This window comes from Lepidochelys kempii, chromosome 10 (genome assembly GCF_965140265.1).
Source record: "Lepidochelys kempii isolate rLepKem1 chromosome 10, rLepKem1.hap2, whole genome shotgun sequence".
Taxonomy (NCBI): Eukaryota; Metazoa; Chordata; order Testudines; family Cheloniidae; genus Lepidochelys; species Lepidochelys kempii.
The window spans coordinates 79,376,574-79,393,872 of NC_133265.1; the positions used below are offsets into that span (position 1 = coordinate 79,376,574).

Here is a 17,299-nt window from a genome sequence, read left to right on the forward strand (position 1 = left end):
ACTTTCAGTGTGGGATATGGAGATTTAGCTACATGATTCTTGTCACAGTTAACGGGAGTCACAGAGCTAGAAATTTGCCCCCTAGATACTAAGCCGATAGAGTTATCTTTAATTCTTCCTCAGTTATATTGGAAGTCAGAGAAAAGGAGTCCCATTTGCTACTGCATTGGATCGCTAAACATGTATATCTGATTGCTTGTAAGTACAGTACTATGGTTTGATTCTCATATTCATACCACAGCTACAGTAATTTTACTCACAGGTAAATCTCCTGAATTTTTAATCTCTCTTTAGACTAAAATTTGATTTCCATGTGTTGACAGCTGTAATTAGCAGTGATAAACAGTGCTCCTTTGTTCGGTCTCCCATAAATCCTGTTACCTGGTTTCTAGAGAGTAAAAAGTATAATGTATCGATTGTGTATATTTTATCAAACATGCACTGCACTAAGAGGGGTCCAAGCAAAGCTATTAAGTGATGCGCAGTAAAATATGCCTGTCATTGAACTTACAATACCCCTGCGTATCCGGGAGCACAATGACATTCTCCTGTTTTATGGTCACAGGTTGCTCCATTTTGGCACTGGCATTTAAACTGGCAGCCCTTTCCGTAAGTCCCAGGGTCACAGAGCTCTTCACAGCGCCATCCTTGGTACCCATCTGCACAGACACAGGCTCCGGTGATAGGGTTGCAGAGAGCCTCATTCTGGCATTGGCAGCGGTTGCTACAATGCGGCCCCCAGTGATCACTATCACAACCTGTAAGAGACATGTTCATTTACTGAGTTGATTAGGTGAGTGCATTCATAGAGTCTCATTCCATCCTTTGATGCTTAGTCTGGCAAGCATAGAAAAAAGGCATGGTTAACATCAGGCACTTACACAAAGGTCTTAACGCTTGTTTAACTAAGGCCCTGGTCCAGCAAGGTACTTTAGCACATGAGTACCACACGGGAGTAATCCTGGGCTTAAAATTAAAAGCACACTGTTAAGTGCTTTGCAGGATTAGAACCTAAATCTTTTAATAGCCTCTCTCCCAGTATGCCTGAGAAAGCTGGAAGGAGCAAACCCAGGGTGGAATTAGAGGTATAGGCTGAAATCCTGGCTGCACTGAAGTCAAGCTACACATGCTTCGTACTGCTGTTGCAAGACTTCAAAATGTAAATGTAAAGCCACTCGTCCTACAAACCACAAGGTCTACTCTACTCTTCAAATAGCTTCCATCAGAGGTGGAGTCTCTCCCACGAAAAATAGATAATTTTTTGTCCTTTTGTTTCTGGAAAGTTGCGTATTAGTGGCTTGGAATGAGGAACTTCAGCCAGGATGAAGAGGAAGATACATTATTCAACCAGCACTGCTGATCTTCAATTTTTTTTTAAAAAGAAAACCCTGTATTGAACAAAAGCATAAAAGGCCAAAATCAACCTGGGAGAAGGCACAACTCCACTGGCTTCAAAAAGAGGTAGAGCTACCTGTTCCAGGCACAAATTTATCTCATTGACTATACACCTACATGCTGCATGGAGAGACGTGCATGGCCTAGCGACCTGAGCACAGGACAGGGCGTGAGGAACTTTGGCCTAATTCTCGCTCTGCCTTGTGCAAGTCACTTTATTGCTCTGACTCAGTTCCCTTAGGTGTACAACAGGGACGATGCTTACCAAAGTTGCAGGTAGCAGTGTAAAATGGTCTGAGAATACAAATCTCTCTGTTCACATGTATTGAATTAGAATCACAGAACTGGAAGGGACGTCGAGAGATCATCTAGTGCAGTCCCCTGCATTCAAGGCAGGACTAAGTATTATCGAGAGAGAGAGTGCGAGAGAGCGAGTGTGTGAGAGTGAGAATCTCGTGAAGCATTAAGAAAAGTATTGTATGTAAGCTGGAGGGGCAGGGAAAGTGTCTATGTTTATACAGGTTTCAGAGGAACAGCCGTGTTAGTCTGTATTCGCAAAAAGAAAAGGAGTACTTGTGGCACCTTAGAGACTAACCAATTTATTTGAGCATGAGCTTTCGTGAGCTACAGCTCACTTCACCACAGGTTTGGCCGATCACGGCTCCCACTGGCCGCAGTTCGCTGCTCCAAGCCAATGGGGGCTGTGGGAAGCGGCGCAGGCCGAGGGATGTGCTGGCTGCCCTTCCTGCAGTCCCCGTTGGCCTGGAGCGGTGAACCGCGGCCAGTGGGAGCCACGATTGGCCGAACCTGCGGACGCGGCAGGTAAACAAACCGGCCCGGCTTGCCAGGGGCTTTCCCTGAACAAGCGGCGGCCCTAGTTTGAGAACCACTGACCTAGACCAAACCTGTTCTTAAAAACTTCCGAAGACGGGGATTCCCCAATCTCCCTTGGAAACCTATTCCAGTGTTAAATTTATAGTTAAGAGAGTTTTTTCTAACACTTAATCTAAATCTCCCTTGCTGTGTATTAAGCCTGTTACTTCTTGTCCTACCTTCAGTAGACACAGAGAACAACTGATCCTTTTTATAACAGCCCTTCACATATGTGAAGATTCTCAGGTCCCCGCTCAGTCTTCTTCTCTCAAGACTAAATATGCCCAGGTGTTTTTATTCACAAGGAAGATCAGGGTGCACCAGGAAGGAGCAGCAACTCCTCTGACTGGCTGTAACATTTAAATAAATTCGGATAGTAAAACCGGCCTGTAGTGGGTGGGAAACTGGCTGGCCATTGAATGGATTTTCCAAAGGCTTTTAAACACAATGCCTCAGTGCTCACACGTTACACCACTCGGTATGCCTAGCTCAAGGTAGCCAGCCAAAATGTTTTAACTTGCTATTAAATAAAACAGCTTGGCACACAACAGATATTGAGAATGTGAATTTCACTGGGAGGTATTTAAAAGAAGACCTACAAATAAGGATTTAAAAGGCAGCAGACTCCACATGGAAAACACTGAGGAGAAAAAAAAAAAGATGGGGCCAGATTTGTTTCTCATTCAGAGTGCCCCAGGGACCAGATCCAACTCCAGCTGAAGTTGATGGAGCCTCTTCTACTTTACAGAAACTACAGGCAGGTTTGAATCACAATTTCTGAAAAAGTACACGGTTAACCTATAGTTAGTAACTCTCTGTCCCTCTCTAGTGGCTAGAACATGTACTGACATTTATGAGTCCACTACTTACCTCTGAGTTTGCAAACCTAATCCTATATCTCAAGCAATAAAGGTTCATAAGTCTAGATCCAGAGGTCTCTGGTTCCATCCCTATGGTTACATTTAGCACTGTTCACCCCAGTGGTGATGCCTCTTGTCAGAAAAGAATAATTTTCATGTATAGATCAGGGGTGGCCAACCTGAGCCTGAGAAGGAGCCAGAATTTATCAATGTACATTGCCAAAGAGCCATAGTAATACATCAGCAGCACCCCATCAGCTCCCTCTCCCACCCTCCCCGTTCCCAGCACCGCCAGCCCAGCGGCAGCCTCGTCGAGCTGCGCCTCCCCCTCCCACCCTGCACCTCCTGATCAGCTGTTTCCTGGCATGCAGGAGGCTCTAGGGCAGAGGGGGAGGAGCGAGGACACGGCAGGCTCAGGGGAGGGGGCGAGAAGGGGTGGAAGGGGCAGAGCCAGAGGTTCAGCAGTGAGCATCCCCCGGCCCATTGGAAAGTTGGCGCCTGTAGCTCCAGCCCCAGAATCGGTGCCTCTACAAAGAGCCGCATATTAACCACTGAAGAGCCGCATGTGGCTCCGGAGCCAGAGGTTGGCCACCCCTGGTCTAGATAATGCCTAGGAGTCTTTCCACTAACTTCAGTGAGAGCTGGATGAAGGCCTATAACAGAGGTAAAGCAGGTGAACACAGTACCACTGTGCTGTTGAAAAATGAGTGTTAGAGGAGTATCAGCTTATTGTATTCAGAAGTGTCGTGGGGATTTTATACAAAGCATTTTGTATTTTCATTACCTCCATCTCCTCCAGGTTCAATGTCTGAGCAATTTAACATGAAAGTTGGATCTTTCTCGCTCAGAATTGTATCCATTCCTGTTGTTTACTCCTCACTTAAAGCCATAGACCGTTGTGACAAACTGTGTCGTTGCTAGATGGATCATTGTAAAATAAAAATAAAAATTGGGGTTTGTGGGCCAGATTCTGGTTCCAGGGACATCAATATAAAAGACTTACATTGGGTCACCCCGGATTTTCACCTCTATGTCTGAAAGCAGAATCTAGCCGTGGAACTTTATTTTATATTATATAATATTTATATTGCAATAGTTTCCAGGACCCCCATTGTGCTAAGCACTATACAGACAAATGCAAAGATACAGTCTTTCCCCCAAAGAGCTTATATACTAAAGCCTAGATCCTGCAAATATTTACGTCTGAGTAGTTCCACTGTGCTTACCATGACTACCCATGTGTGTAAAATTATTCATCTGTGTAAGTGGTTTCAGGATCAGGGTCTAGCAGTTCAAGTTGGAGAATAAAACACTAGAAGCAGATGAAACCTTAACCAAAAAATAACCTTTTCCCATGGAATTTAGTGTGTGAAATCCTAATTTATGTCCCAATAGTGGCTCCAGATTCGGATATCTGTGAAACCAGTGTAAATGGCCTCACCTCCCATTGCGTGGACTCAATCCCAGGTGAGGATGATGGAGTTCAGAGCACTCAGCATCGCACGGACTTAAGCCTCTGGGCTGTAAGATCGTTGGGGCAGAGAGCTGTCATTTTTAAATCTTTCTGTCAAACATCGTGTAGGCCTGGCACAGTTTAGCCCTGGTCCTGATGGAGCCTCTAGGCCAGTGGTTCTCAACCTGCAGGCTGCTTGTGGTCCAATCAACTCACAGCTGCAGCCCATGTGACATCTCAGGGCTTTAGAGGTAGTATATATATAGCATGAATGCAGCCCACATAACACACAGAATGCTGCCTACGTGGCTTATAATGGTAAACAGGTTGAGAACCACTGCTCTAGGCTCTACTGTAATAGACAAATAATAATAGCAACAACACGAGAGTAGGAGAATAATTGAAGCTTACACAGAAGCTATACTCTAAACGCTATTTAAAATGTCAAAATGATGTAGAGACTGGAACCGCAACATCAATAAGAGAGCCAACTGGGAGCGGTGATGTCAGGGAGGGGTATGCGTGTGTGTGTGTGTGAGAGAGTGTGTGTGTGAGTGTGAGTGAGAGAGAGAGAGATGTGAAATGTATAGCACTCTCCAGGGAAAGGCTGTATTAATGAGAGCAGCCATATTGCAGGTCATGTGCCAACATTCCTTGGCAAATGTATTCACTCACTTCCTCTCTCGCAGAGATACCACCATAGACTAATTGCCAACAATAAAAGGGTAAATAGCTACGTAAAGGACGAGGTGGGGTGCATAAGTGTAATCAGAGATGTCTGCACATTATAAATCTCCAGGTGAGCAAGTCATGCCTCTGCAAAACACACGGTTCTAATATAATATAAAATATCAGGCCTAGTGAAAGTGCATGCTAATTATATCGTGCACTGGGCTCTGAGAGCTACTCTGGCATGTATTATCATATCACCAAATTCTGTTCTTCCACTGTCAGTTTAGTTTCACAATACACACCCAACAGGGACATGTTTGAGAAACCCATTCACCCGGAACAACTGTATTCTCCTCCATGCATGATTACTGAGCCACTGTGTTCAGGATGAGTAGATCTACTGAGAATTTAGCATGGCAGCACAAGTTGGACAAAGATGAAGCAAACAGAGAGGTCTAAAAATTGAGCGGATAAATAAAATGAGTTCCAAGGAAACTATGCCACTCATCAAACGACTTATGCCAATGAGAGACCGTTATTAGTGCCCTTGTGGTGCATTTCCATCACACTCTAGATACACTATTCATATGAAAAAGACACCCTATATAGCACCAGCAGCACGACCCGCACTGTGAAGGGCTGTGATTATTTGAGCTCTATCATAATCTTATATGCATGGCGGGGTCTAGTTTTTTTTATATAGTCACCATATTCATATCCTATGTGCGGACAATCAACAGAATCTTATCGACATGCTATCAGAGATAAAGCAGAGAAAAGTAACGTAGGTATCCTTATCTCAGTGTAAGAAAAAAGGGCCAAATTCGGATGTCAGTTATGCTGATGTCAATCTGGAGTTACTCCATTACTTGCAAGGAATGTACTCCAGATTAACACCAGGGTAACCAAGAGCAGATTTTAGCCAATTACCACTATTCTGGAATACTTCTAAATTCAATTGGGAATGTTTAAATAAAACACTAGCCTTGTTAAGAGGATATATAACAAATCAAACAAAACGACCTGAATCTGAGATGAGAAGGTGCCCGTAAAGCAGGATTATCATGAGTTATTTAATGCATTTTTTTGAAACCACAAAGAGTTTCTGCCCTTAATATAACTGTACACCTGCAACATTACTGTAGTTAATAGGACTACATGGGTATAATTAGTGCTGAATTTAGTTCTATATTTGTCTTTAACTCTGTGTTAGGACATGATTGCACATCTCTATATGACACTGAGTCTGGAACATATGACCCAAAGCCACTAACAAACATGAAGAGACAGCAGTAAAACCTAAAATAGCCCATTTCAGGATACCAGAAGCAAAGAGTTAAAATAATCCACTAGCTTTGCAAATCCTGTACTGGGTCAAGAGTGAAAATATGTTCTGGTCACATTCTTGTACCTAGCTGACATTTACCCATGTTATAACCACACCATTCAGTTTGGCACAATTTAGCACAGTTGGCAAGAGATGCCCAGGACTGGAATAGAATGCAGGAAAGGGGAATCCTTGGGGTCACAAAGGCAGTTCACACTACCATGCACTTGGCTCCGGCCAGTTCTATTAATTCCTCATGTTAATGAACATTAAAAGTCACATCAACATCTGTTTTAAAGGAAAGAGCCAGCAGGATATAAATCTCTTTCTGATCTGCTTGAATCTAAACCCAGAAGACTGCTTATCCTAACAGCTTCCTACACTTGCCTTACAAATCACAGCTGTCCTCAAAATAATCACAACTTCAGAAGACCCTTTCAAAGAATTTTGCACAAAAGCTCAGGGGCAGAAACATCAAAACTATGCGATGGCAAAATAATGGAGAACCAGGTCTAAATGTCAGATTTCTAGAGAATACAGATGGATAAAGATGCACTATTGAAACAATGGTTTAATTGCTTATTCCCAACACTATCAAGATAGTGATGATAAACTGCATGTTGAGAGACATTGCTTAATCCCTACAGGACAGAAAGCTATTACAACCATTAAAGAAGTTAACACATTGAGTTTCTGTAGATAAACGATATATTGGGACATTGGGATATTAAAAGCTATATTTTAATACACTGTTACAAAGATTGTCTTTGATTATCAGAAGGGTATTGGTTGGTAAATGCAACAGTTGTTGACATAATTAACTTCTGTAAGGTGTTGGACTTGATACCTAAGAACATTTTGACTAAAAAAAACCTAGAAAATAAAATAATTTTACTATTTGCTATAAAATTAACATGGCACATATTATATGGATTCAAAGCTGGCCCACTGATTGGTCTAAAAATATAACTGTAAATGGGGAATCATCATCAAGCAGGTGGGTTTCTAGTGGGGTTCTGCAGCGATCAGTTCTTGGCCCTATGCTATTTATCATTTTTATGAATGACCTGGAAGAAAACAAAAAATCATCACTGAAAGTTTGGAGATGATGCATAAATTGGAGGAGTGGTAAATAATGAAGAGGATGGTCTAGATTGTTTAGTAAAGTGGGGGCCTCTTTTCTGGAAAACAGTGACCCGCAAAAAGATTTGGGGGTTGTGGTTGTTAATCAGCTGCACATGAGCTCCCAGACATGGTGGACAAAAGCGCGAATGCAATCCTGGGATGCATAAACAGGGTAATCTCAAGTAGGACCAGAGAGATTATTTATTTTACCTCTGTATTTGGCACTGGTGCAACCACTACTGGAAAACACAGTATGCATCTGATGAAGTGAGCTGTAGCTCACGAAAGCTTATGCTCAAATAAATTGGTTTGTCTCTAAGGTGCCACAAGTCCTCCTGTTCTTTTTGATAAATTACAGAGGGTTCAGAGAGCCATGAGAATGATTAAAGGATTAGAATACAAGCCTTAAAGCTGGAGACTAAAGGAGCTCAATCTATTTCTCTTAAACAAAGAGAAGGTTAAAGGGTGACTTGATTACAGTTTATAATTATCTACATGGGAAATAAATACTTGATAATGGGCTCTTCAGACTAGCAGAGAAAGGTATAACATAATTCAATGGCTGGGAGTTGAAGCTAGACAAATTCAGACTGGAAATAAGGCATAAATATTTAATGGTGAGGGCAAATAACCACTGGAACAATTTCCAAGGGGTCATGGTGATTTCTCCATTACTGGAAATTTTGAGATCAAAATTGGATGTTTTTCTAAGAGATGTGCTCTAGGAATTATTTTGGGGAAATTCTATGGGCCATGTTACACAGGAGGTCAGACTACGTGATCACAATAGTCCCTTCTGGCCTTGGAATCTATGGACCTACGAATTATAGGCAGAACTGGTACCACTGCCTATAGTTAAGAGTCTCCATCACTTTCCACTATAAGACCCTGATTTCATTTGTTTATAACACTGCCATAATTTAACACTTCAGCCTAAAATTTCCCATGCCAGGTGTCTGCCTCAGGATGAATTTTTTTGGATAATTTCAACTGAAATGATTCTGCTGTTTCAGAGGATGAAAGCCTGGGAAAATATACTATTTTGCTCATGTTAAAAAAGTCTTACAACTTTTGCTGAGGAGCTCTAGCACCTCTGTGCTTTGGAGAAAGGGCTTGAGATTTAGCAGGGAGTTGCCCGGATGTCACTGATATGCTTTAAGTAATCCCAGTGAAAATCCACCCAAATTTGACCCAGTTTTAAACCTTTAAAAATTGTAGTTTGCTTGTGCTCAGTATACATTTGTTATAGTTTGGCAACGGGTTCTCCTAAAATACTGCCTGAACTCTGCATGCTGTAGTCAAGGACTTCAGAGACTTAAAAGGACTTTCCTTGCAATTTTCCTTCCTCCTGGCAGCCCGGGGCAACTGTGTCTCTCATCCCACTATAGTGACTGGTCCACATAGAGGATGACAACTTTCTATTAGTTCATTCGCCCAAGTGGCAGAGGTCTCTGGAGCTAAAGATTCCAATCATGTTGATGACTCATGTGGATGTCAATTTGTTTCCCACATGATGGAATATCTGTTTCTTTCAGTTTTTAAAAAAGCTATGATATTACACCCAAAAAAACTATCATAAAAGAATTAAGGTTTCAAAGCCCAGCACTCAAATGTTAGGATGTGCCAGAATTAAAGTTGATAATGGGCTCTTCAGACTAGCAGAGAAAGTTATAACATAATTCAATTCAAACCCCTGTGCAACCTTAATTCAAACCCCTTTCGTGTATGCATGATGATGCAGTCTTTAATCACATGATCACAGACAATTTTTTCCACATTCTGGCATTTCCTAACTTTTGCATGTGTTAGGATATAGATATTCAGGCCTGCCTGTAAAGGCCTATACTCTAAGAATTTAGGTGTATTCTTACCACTTAGCTAGTTATAGATGTATAAAAGAAAGAATCAAAATCACTGTCTGCCAGTGTAAGGTCCTTCTCTTACTGTGACAGTCTGAGGTCCTGTTCTTAGGCTAAGGCTTTTGGCTAAGCAACAGAAGCAGCCATAAGCTGGGAAAGGTCACATCTTCACATTCCAAACTAGGCACATTGAAAGAAGGTGCTATTGGGCTGTTAGGAATACACTCCTGTCCTGACAATGCCTATCGCCTCCAGAGAAAGGGAAGTGCCCAGAAGATGTAAAAGGAAACTTAGTTTGATAGCATCCTGTCTGGCAAGAACTCACTTATCAATAGCTGGGATGTGAAATCCTCACTTCTGTAATGTTTTGTCATTATAGTTCCCACTTTGCTATGCTCATGCTCAAATAAATTGGTTAGTCGCTATGGTGCCACAAGTACTCCTTTTCACTTTGCTATTGTTTGTCTGTATAACCTCTGTCTGGTTCTGTGATTGTTCCTGTCTGCTGGATAATTAATTTTGCTTGGTGTAAATTAATTAAGGTGGTGGGATAGAATTGGTTACATAATCATGTTACAATATGTTAGGATTGGTTAGTTAAATTTCAGGAAAATGATTGGTTAAGGTATAACTAAGCAGAACTCAAGTTTTACTAGATAGTCTGCAGTCAATCAGGAAGTGAGTGTGTGGGTGGGTGGCTGGGGAATGGGGGTGGGGAAATTGGAATCATGTTTTGCTAAAGGGGGAAATGGGAACAGGGACACAGGTAAGCCTCTGTGGTGTCAGAGCTGGGAAGGGGGACACTAAGGAAGGAAACTGGAATCATGCTTGCTGGAAGTTCACCCCAATAAACATTGAATTGCTTGCATCTTTGGACTTCGGGTATTGTTGCTCTCTGTTCACGCGAGAAGGACCAGGGAAGGAAGTGGGTGAAGGAATAAGCCCCCTAACAGAGTGCTTGACTCTGCAACCTTCATGTTCTTTTTATGTTGGTTGTTGTGTGTAATACTATATATACACACCATGCTTTGAACTTGTTGGAGCCTTTATCTTTAGTTCCAAATTTTCAGCCCTGGTGTCCAATATTACACCCAAAGAAAATGTTCATCTTAGTCTTCACATCTGCAAGACTGGGTGAGGCACACACTTCCCACATGCAAACAGGCATTTCCGAGATCATATGCCTTAGCTGGGTGTGGGAACATAGGTGGACATAAAATCAGAGGTTGATTTGAAACCTGCTAGAACTTGAACTCAATGTAATTTCCCAATGCTGGAGATCTTCCTTCATCTGCGAGAAGGGAAAAGAATGGAAGGTAATTTCACTAGCATTAGTGATTTTTCCCTGAACAGATAGATTATTCCTCACAGGACAAAATTAATCTAAACTTCATTTTTTAAATGGATGCAAGGAAGTCCTTGAATCCTTCAGGGAAAGATTGTACTGATTAGTTCACTGTCTACATCTGACAGGAACTGTATGGGTAATACAGGTCATGATTTAATCTTGGATGATGATCTCACTAGTCATTGACTCTCCAAGATGTGGAGCCTAATTCAATTGCTGTACATTTGAGACCTCCCGGATTCCTTAGCTAGTGCTCCTTGTGGAAATATTTTCTTCTCAAAGTAATCCTAGTTTAAAGAACATCCCCACTGCGTTCTGTGAAAAGGCTAAAACATTTGTACGATTGTTCTCAGACATTTTACTCCTTGCTCAAATAAAAAGAAAATCATCCTAACTCCTACTTTAATTGGAAGAGGAAAGTTAGAGTGGTTTGCAAGTGCTATAATGATCTTGCTATATTTTGGAAGCAGGAAAACGGCGGTGGGAGGGGGCAAATGAGATCTACTCCTGGCAGAGACATCAAAGAAGGTTTTTAAGAATGTTCATCAGGGGCTATTTTGGGGGAGGATTCGAAAGACCTGAAAATTTGATTGTTTTTTTTCCCAGAGAAAGCCTGTCATTTCCTTTTTAGAAATTACTGCTGGGTTAAATGAGCCTTTAAGTCTTCTGGCATTCCAGACATTACCAGAAGTTCAAAATCATGAAAAGCTTCATAAGAGAGACAACACTCTACAAAACACTGGCTGCTTTTCTTTTCATTGTAAAGTGGGTTTAAAAAAATGCTACATTCTTTAAAATGTTTCTTTAGAGTCATATTAATGGGAGGTAGGATCCGTTCTTTAATTAGAATTTTACTGCACTGGAGGAAGAACACATGGGCACCAAGCGTCTCATAAAACCAAATGAATTTGCTGTCTTTCCTCTGCTCGGTTCTTGCTGGGACAAAACTCACAGCAGTCTCTCATTTTTTCACTGGGAGTTTTGCCAGAGCAAGGACTGCAGTATTAGGCTCTGTGGAGTGAGTAAATCCCGCCACTAATAAGGTGAATCCTTTTTTCACATTGGCAGTGGGCACCTGTACCTTACAGACATATTACCATTTGCTGTGTACGGCTGCATGAAATTTGCTCTAATGTCTCTGCAGGGAAGCATTACCAGTTTTCTCTTTTGGAAGACTCTAAAAGGGACAGAAAAAATTGGATGTGCCTAAAGCACTATGAATTGGAAACACTATGTTGAGAACCGAACTGAAGAGGGGCACAGAGGAAATGAATGAACAGATCAGCTTCCTTCTAGAAGGGCATAATTCAAAGCCCACTGATGTCAATAGAAAGTCTCCAATTGACTTCAACAGGCATTTTGGATCAGATACAAAGACAGTGTCTGCAGGCAGTAAGGTAACACGGATGTTTAGGCAATACAATAGCTATGGATTGGAGCACTGCCAACAGCATGCAAGAATAGGGCTACCAACCCATAGCCTTTATAACTTGCTTTCCCCTGACCTTCAGGCACGTAACTTCCAGCACCTGAGTCTACACAAGACTAAGAGAAAAATCCCTCCCTTTGTTTCTATCTTTCTTTCCTCTTTTTCTTAAGCAAACAGCTTAACAGGAAAGGCAACTGGGGTCAGACTGCTGAATTATGGTGAGTACAGCTGTTGCCACCCTATCCCTGGGAATGAAGAAGGCTCTCCGCTCAAGGGAGGTAGAGTGACATGGCAAAGACCAGCAGAGTCAGGAGTGTCACTGCCCCAACAGGAGCTACACAGGGCCAATGTAGAGATAGAGGAAGCCCTCTGGCACTGAGCAATGGTGACCTGTTTTTACAACATCTAAGCCCCATATACTGCAGAAAAGACAGTTAGAACACCAGTTACAGAAAAAGGTAACTGTCTTTTCTTCTTCGAGTGATTGCTGATGTCCGTTCAACTTAGGTATTTGTGCTCACCACATGCACTGGTGCCAGGAGTTTTTCCCTCAGCAGTATTTGTAGGGGACCAGCTCTGGAGCCCCCTGGAGTGGCGCACATATGCCGTGGCATATAGGGCGCTGCCATCCCCCACCAGCCTCAGGTGCTTCTTGCCAGAAACTCTGACGGGGGGAAGGAGGGCGGGTCATGGAATGGACATGAGCAACACATCTCAAAGAACACCAGTTACAGAAAAAGGAAACGGTCTTTTCCTCTTCAAGTGATTGCTCATGTCCGTTCAACTTAGGTCACTCCCAAGCAGTACCCTTCAGAGGTGAGTAGAAGTTCACAGACATGTAGATTGCAATACAGCTCTGCCAAACCCAGTGTCGTCCCTGGCCCGCTGAGTGATGGTGTAGTGGGCCGTGAATGTGTGCACCGAGGACCACATCGCAGCTCGACAGATGTCCTGGATCAGAACGTGTGCCAGGAAGGCCGCCAAGGATGCCTGCACTCTAGCTGAGTGGGCTCTGACGATCGGCGGCAGAGGAACTCCCACCAACTCATAGAAGATGCGAATAAAAGAGGTGATTTAGTTAGAAATCCTCTGTGTGGACACCGGGAGGTCCTTCTCCTATCAGCTGTAGAGATGAAAAGCTGAGTCGACTTATGGAAAGATTTTGTCCAATCTAGGTAGAAAGCCAGAGCCCTTCTTACGTCCAAGGCATGAAGGCGCCTCTCTTAGAATCATAGAATCATAGAAGGTTAGGGTTGGAAGGGACCTCAGGAGGTCATCTAGTCCAACCCCCTGCTCAAAGCAGGACCAATCCCCAGTTTTTGCCCCAGACCCCTAAATGGTCCCCTCAAGGATTGAACTCACAACCCTGGGTTTAGCAGGCCAATGCTCAAACCACTGAGCTATCCCTCCCCCCTCTTAACTAGTCTCAGGGGGTGTAGGGCAGAAGACTGGAAGGAAGATGTCCTAGCACATGTGGAAAGCAGACACCACCTTGAGAAGGAAGGCCAGGTGGGGCCGGAGCTGGACTTTGTCCTTACAGAAGACAGTGTACGGTGGTTCTGAGGTCAGGGCTCACAGCTCGGAGACTCGCCGATGTCACTGCCACCGGGAAAGCTACCTTCCACGATAGGTTAGACAGGGAGCACGAGGCCACAGGCTCAAAGGGTGGCCCATGAGCCTGGACAGAACCAAGTTGAGATCCCACTGAGGGGCCAGGGACCAGACTTGAGGAAAGAGTCTCTCGAGGCCTCTAAGGAACCTGACCGTCATGTCATGGGAGAACACAGTCTGCCCCTGGATTGGTGGATGAAAGGCCGAAATGGCCGCCAGATCCACCCTGATAGAGAATTGCACCAGGCATTGGTTCCTCAAATGAAGCAGGTCAACTGTACTGAAGAATGCCAAGGGGAGATGCGCCGTTCAGCCGCCCAGCAGGAAAACCTCGTCCACTTTGCCAGGTAGGTCTGCCTAGTCAAGGGCTTTCAACTCTCAAGAAGGACCTTCTGGACCCCTTCCGAGCAGGCCTATTCATCTGGGTTCAGCCATGCTACATCCACGCCATGAGGTGAAGGGACACGAGGTTGGGGTGCAAGAGTCAGCCGTGATCCTGTGACAGCAGATCCACTCAGTTCGCTAGGGGCCACAGAGGGATCGCTGACAAGCTCGATAGCATCCCAAACCAGTGCCAGCGAGGCCACGCTGGGGCTATCATGATAATCTCTGCCTTGTCCCTCTTGATTTTCACTAGGACCTTGCTGATGAGTGGAACTGGAGGGAACGCATCCGTCAGGCTTCCTGCCCATGGCAGGAGGAAGGCATCGGAGAGGGAGCCCTTGCCCAGACCCTGTCTGGAGCAAAACCTATGGCACCTTCTGTTCTGCCTGGTGGCAAACAAATCTGCTTGGAGAGTTCCCCACCTCTGGAAGATCATGCTGGCTACCTCCAGGCGGAGCACACTTGTGGTGAGAGGAGAAGTCCCTGCTTAGGTGATCTGCTAGCATGTTCCTGGCACCCAGAAGGTGACACGCTGCTAGATGGATTCCGTGGCCGATGCAGAATCACATAGATGGAGTGACTCTTGGCCGACAGCCGAGGATTGTGCTCCCCCTTGCCTGTTGATGTAGAACATCGAGGCTGTGTTGTCCGTGAGGACTCGGACCAATCTGCCCGAAAGGTGAGGTACGAAGACCACACATGCTCTGAGTACTGCCCTGAACTCTCTGACGTTTATGTGTAGCGTCATTTCCTCTGGAGACAACATACCTTGGGTCTGGAGGATGCTGAGGTGCGCCCCCCCAGCCGAGGTCTGAGGCATCCAAAACCAGCTCGACTGAGTGAGGAGTGCTGATGAAGGGAACTCCTTACAGGACTTTCTCAGGGGTGGTCCACCATCACAGGGAGGTAAGTAGAGTTGCGGGGATGCTAACAATGTTCTCCAGGTAGTCCAAGGACTGGGAGTAGATAGTCCCCAGCCATTGCTGCCAGGGTCGCATCCGGAGCCAGGCATGGCACACCATATATGTACATGCTGCCATGTCACCTAGTAGGAGCAGGGAAACCCTGGCTGTGGTCAGGGGAAATGCGGAGACCTCTGCGATGAGGTCTGTCAGTGCCCTGAATCTCTCCAGCGGCAGGAACGCCCTGGTGCAGGTCGAGTCAAGCACTGCTCCAATGAACTCTATCCTCTGTACCGGAACTAATGTGGATTTTTTATCGTTCACTAACAGGCTGAGGCGACAGCACATGGCTAGCAGAACCACGACGTCCCCTTGGACCCAGAGTTGCCCTTGACAAGCCAGTCATCGAGGTACGGGTAGGTCTGGACACCCCGACGTCTGAGGTAAGCCGCCACCACTGACATGCACTTGGTAAATACCCACGGTGCTGTTGCTGGGCCAGATGGAAGGACTGAGATCTGATAGTGGTCAGGACCTACCATGAACCAGAGGAAGCGTCTGTGTCTCTCGAAGATAGCGATGTGGAAGTACACATCATTCAGATCGAGGGTGGTGTACCAGTCTCCTGGATCCAGGGAGGGGATGATGGAGGCCAGGAAGACCATGCAGAACTTCAGTTTTTCTAAGTAGCGGATCAAGTCCCGCAGTATGGGCCGCAGACTGTCCTTGGCCTTGGGGATTAAAAAGTGTCGGGAATAGAACCCCTTGTTCGTGTACTCCACAGGAACTACCTCTATTACACCCAGCTGTAGTAGACTCCCGACCTCCTGTACGAGAAGATTCTCGTGAGAGGGGTCCATGAAGACGGACGGGGACAGGGGGTGGGAAGGGAGTGTAGAAAGTAACTGAAGAGTGTAACCCTGCACCACCGTATAGAGGACCCATTGGTCCGATGTTATAGACCCCCACGCAGGGAGCAAGGAAGAAAGGCAGTTGGCAAACAGACGGGAGGAAGGATCCAGGGAACAGTCTGGTAGGTTGCCCTTGGGCGTATCCTCAAAATGGGTGCTTGCCCGTCTGCTTACTGCTGGTCAAGCCTGCCTGGGATGTAGACGGTGGTTGGTGGCCAGGGCGCCTTTTGTAGCCCCTGGATCTTTTGTGGGGAGGTTCCTGGTGAGGGTGGCTCCCCTGACTCTGAGGCTGCTACGGCTTAAACCGCTTGTCCAACACTGCCTGGAGAGTTGCTCTGGCTGCAGTCGAGCCCTCATCCAGGATCGCCTGGAATTCCTTCCTAGAAGCTTCAGGAAGGGCAGTCTCGAACTTGGTCATGGCCTACCACATATTAAAATCATAGGGGCCTAGGAAGGTCTGATGGTTGGCCACCCACAACTGTAGACTGGAGGACGAATAAACTTTATGCCCAAACAAGTCTAGTCTCCTTGAGTCTTTATTCTTAGGGGTAGCCCCCGGTTGACTCTGTCTCTCCTGTGGTTGACTGCCTCTACCACTAGGGAATTAGAAGCAGTGTGGGTATAAAGGTACTTGTGGCCCTTGGATGGCACGAAGTCGTTGCGCTCCATCCTCTTGGGGATTGGAGGCAAGGAGGAGGGGGTTTGTCAAAGGGCATTTGTAATTTTCACGATCCCCTCACGTAGGGGCAAAGCTACTCTGGCCGGGGCCACGGGGCAGAGAACATTAAAGAGGGAGTCTGCAGCATACATGTGCCACTCCAGGGAGCGCCAGAGCCAGTCCCCTGCGGATATTGCAGAGGGAAAAACTTCTGGCACCGGTGCATGTGGCAAGCGCACACACCTAAGTTGAATGGACATGAGCAATCACTCGAAGAAAAACTAAAAACGCCAAAGAGGCATATATTGCAGAGTCTTCTTGTACTACAAGAAATGTAAGGCCAGATGCTCAGCTGTTCTGGTCTTGTTCCTGGCACCCTAGGATTGCAGAAGCAGAAGCAGATTCTCTTCCCCTCTCTGGGATACTAGGGCCACTTAACACAAGGGCCAGTGAGACCTTCCAGCAGCTGGGGATGGCAGTAACACAGAAGCA

General features: G+C 45.1%; 1 protein-coding gene across 15 annotated transcripts in view; it reads right to left on the reverse strand.

Moving 5' to 3' along the window:
• Positions 1-17,299, reverse strand: part of MEGF11 (multiple EGF like domains 11) — a 387,570-nt gene that overhangs the window by 135,216 nt on the left and 235,055 nt on the right. For all 15 annotated transcript variants that reach the window (XR_012154103.1, XR_012154102.1, XM_073304382.1 and 12 more), the window contains one exon: positions 512-758. Coding sequence is in view for 13 of the 15 variants with exons in the window: in XM_073304382.1 (XP_073160483.1) it covers positions 512-758 (247 nt within the window). In the remaining 2 variants the exon portion in view is untranslated. The remainder of the gene's footprint in view (positions 1-511; positions 759-17,299) is intronic.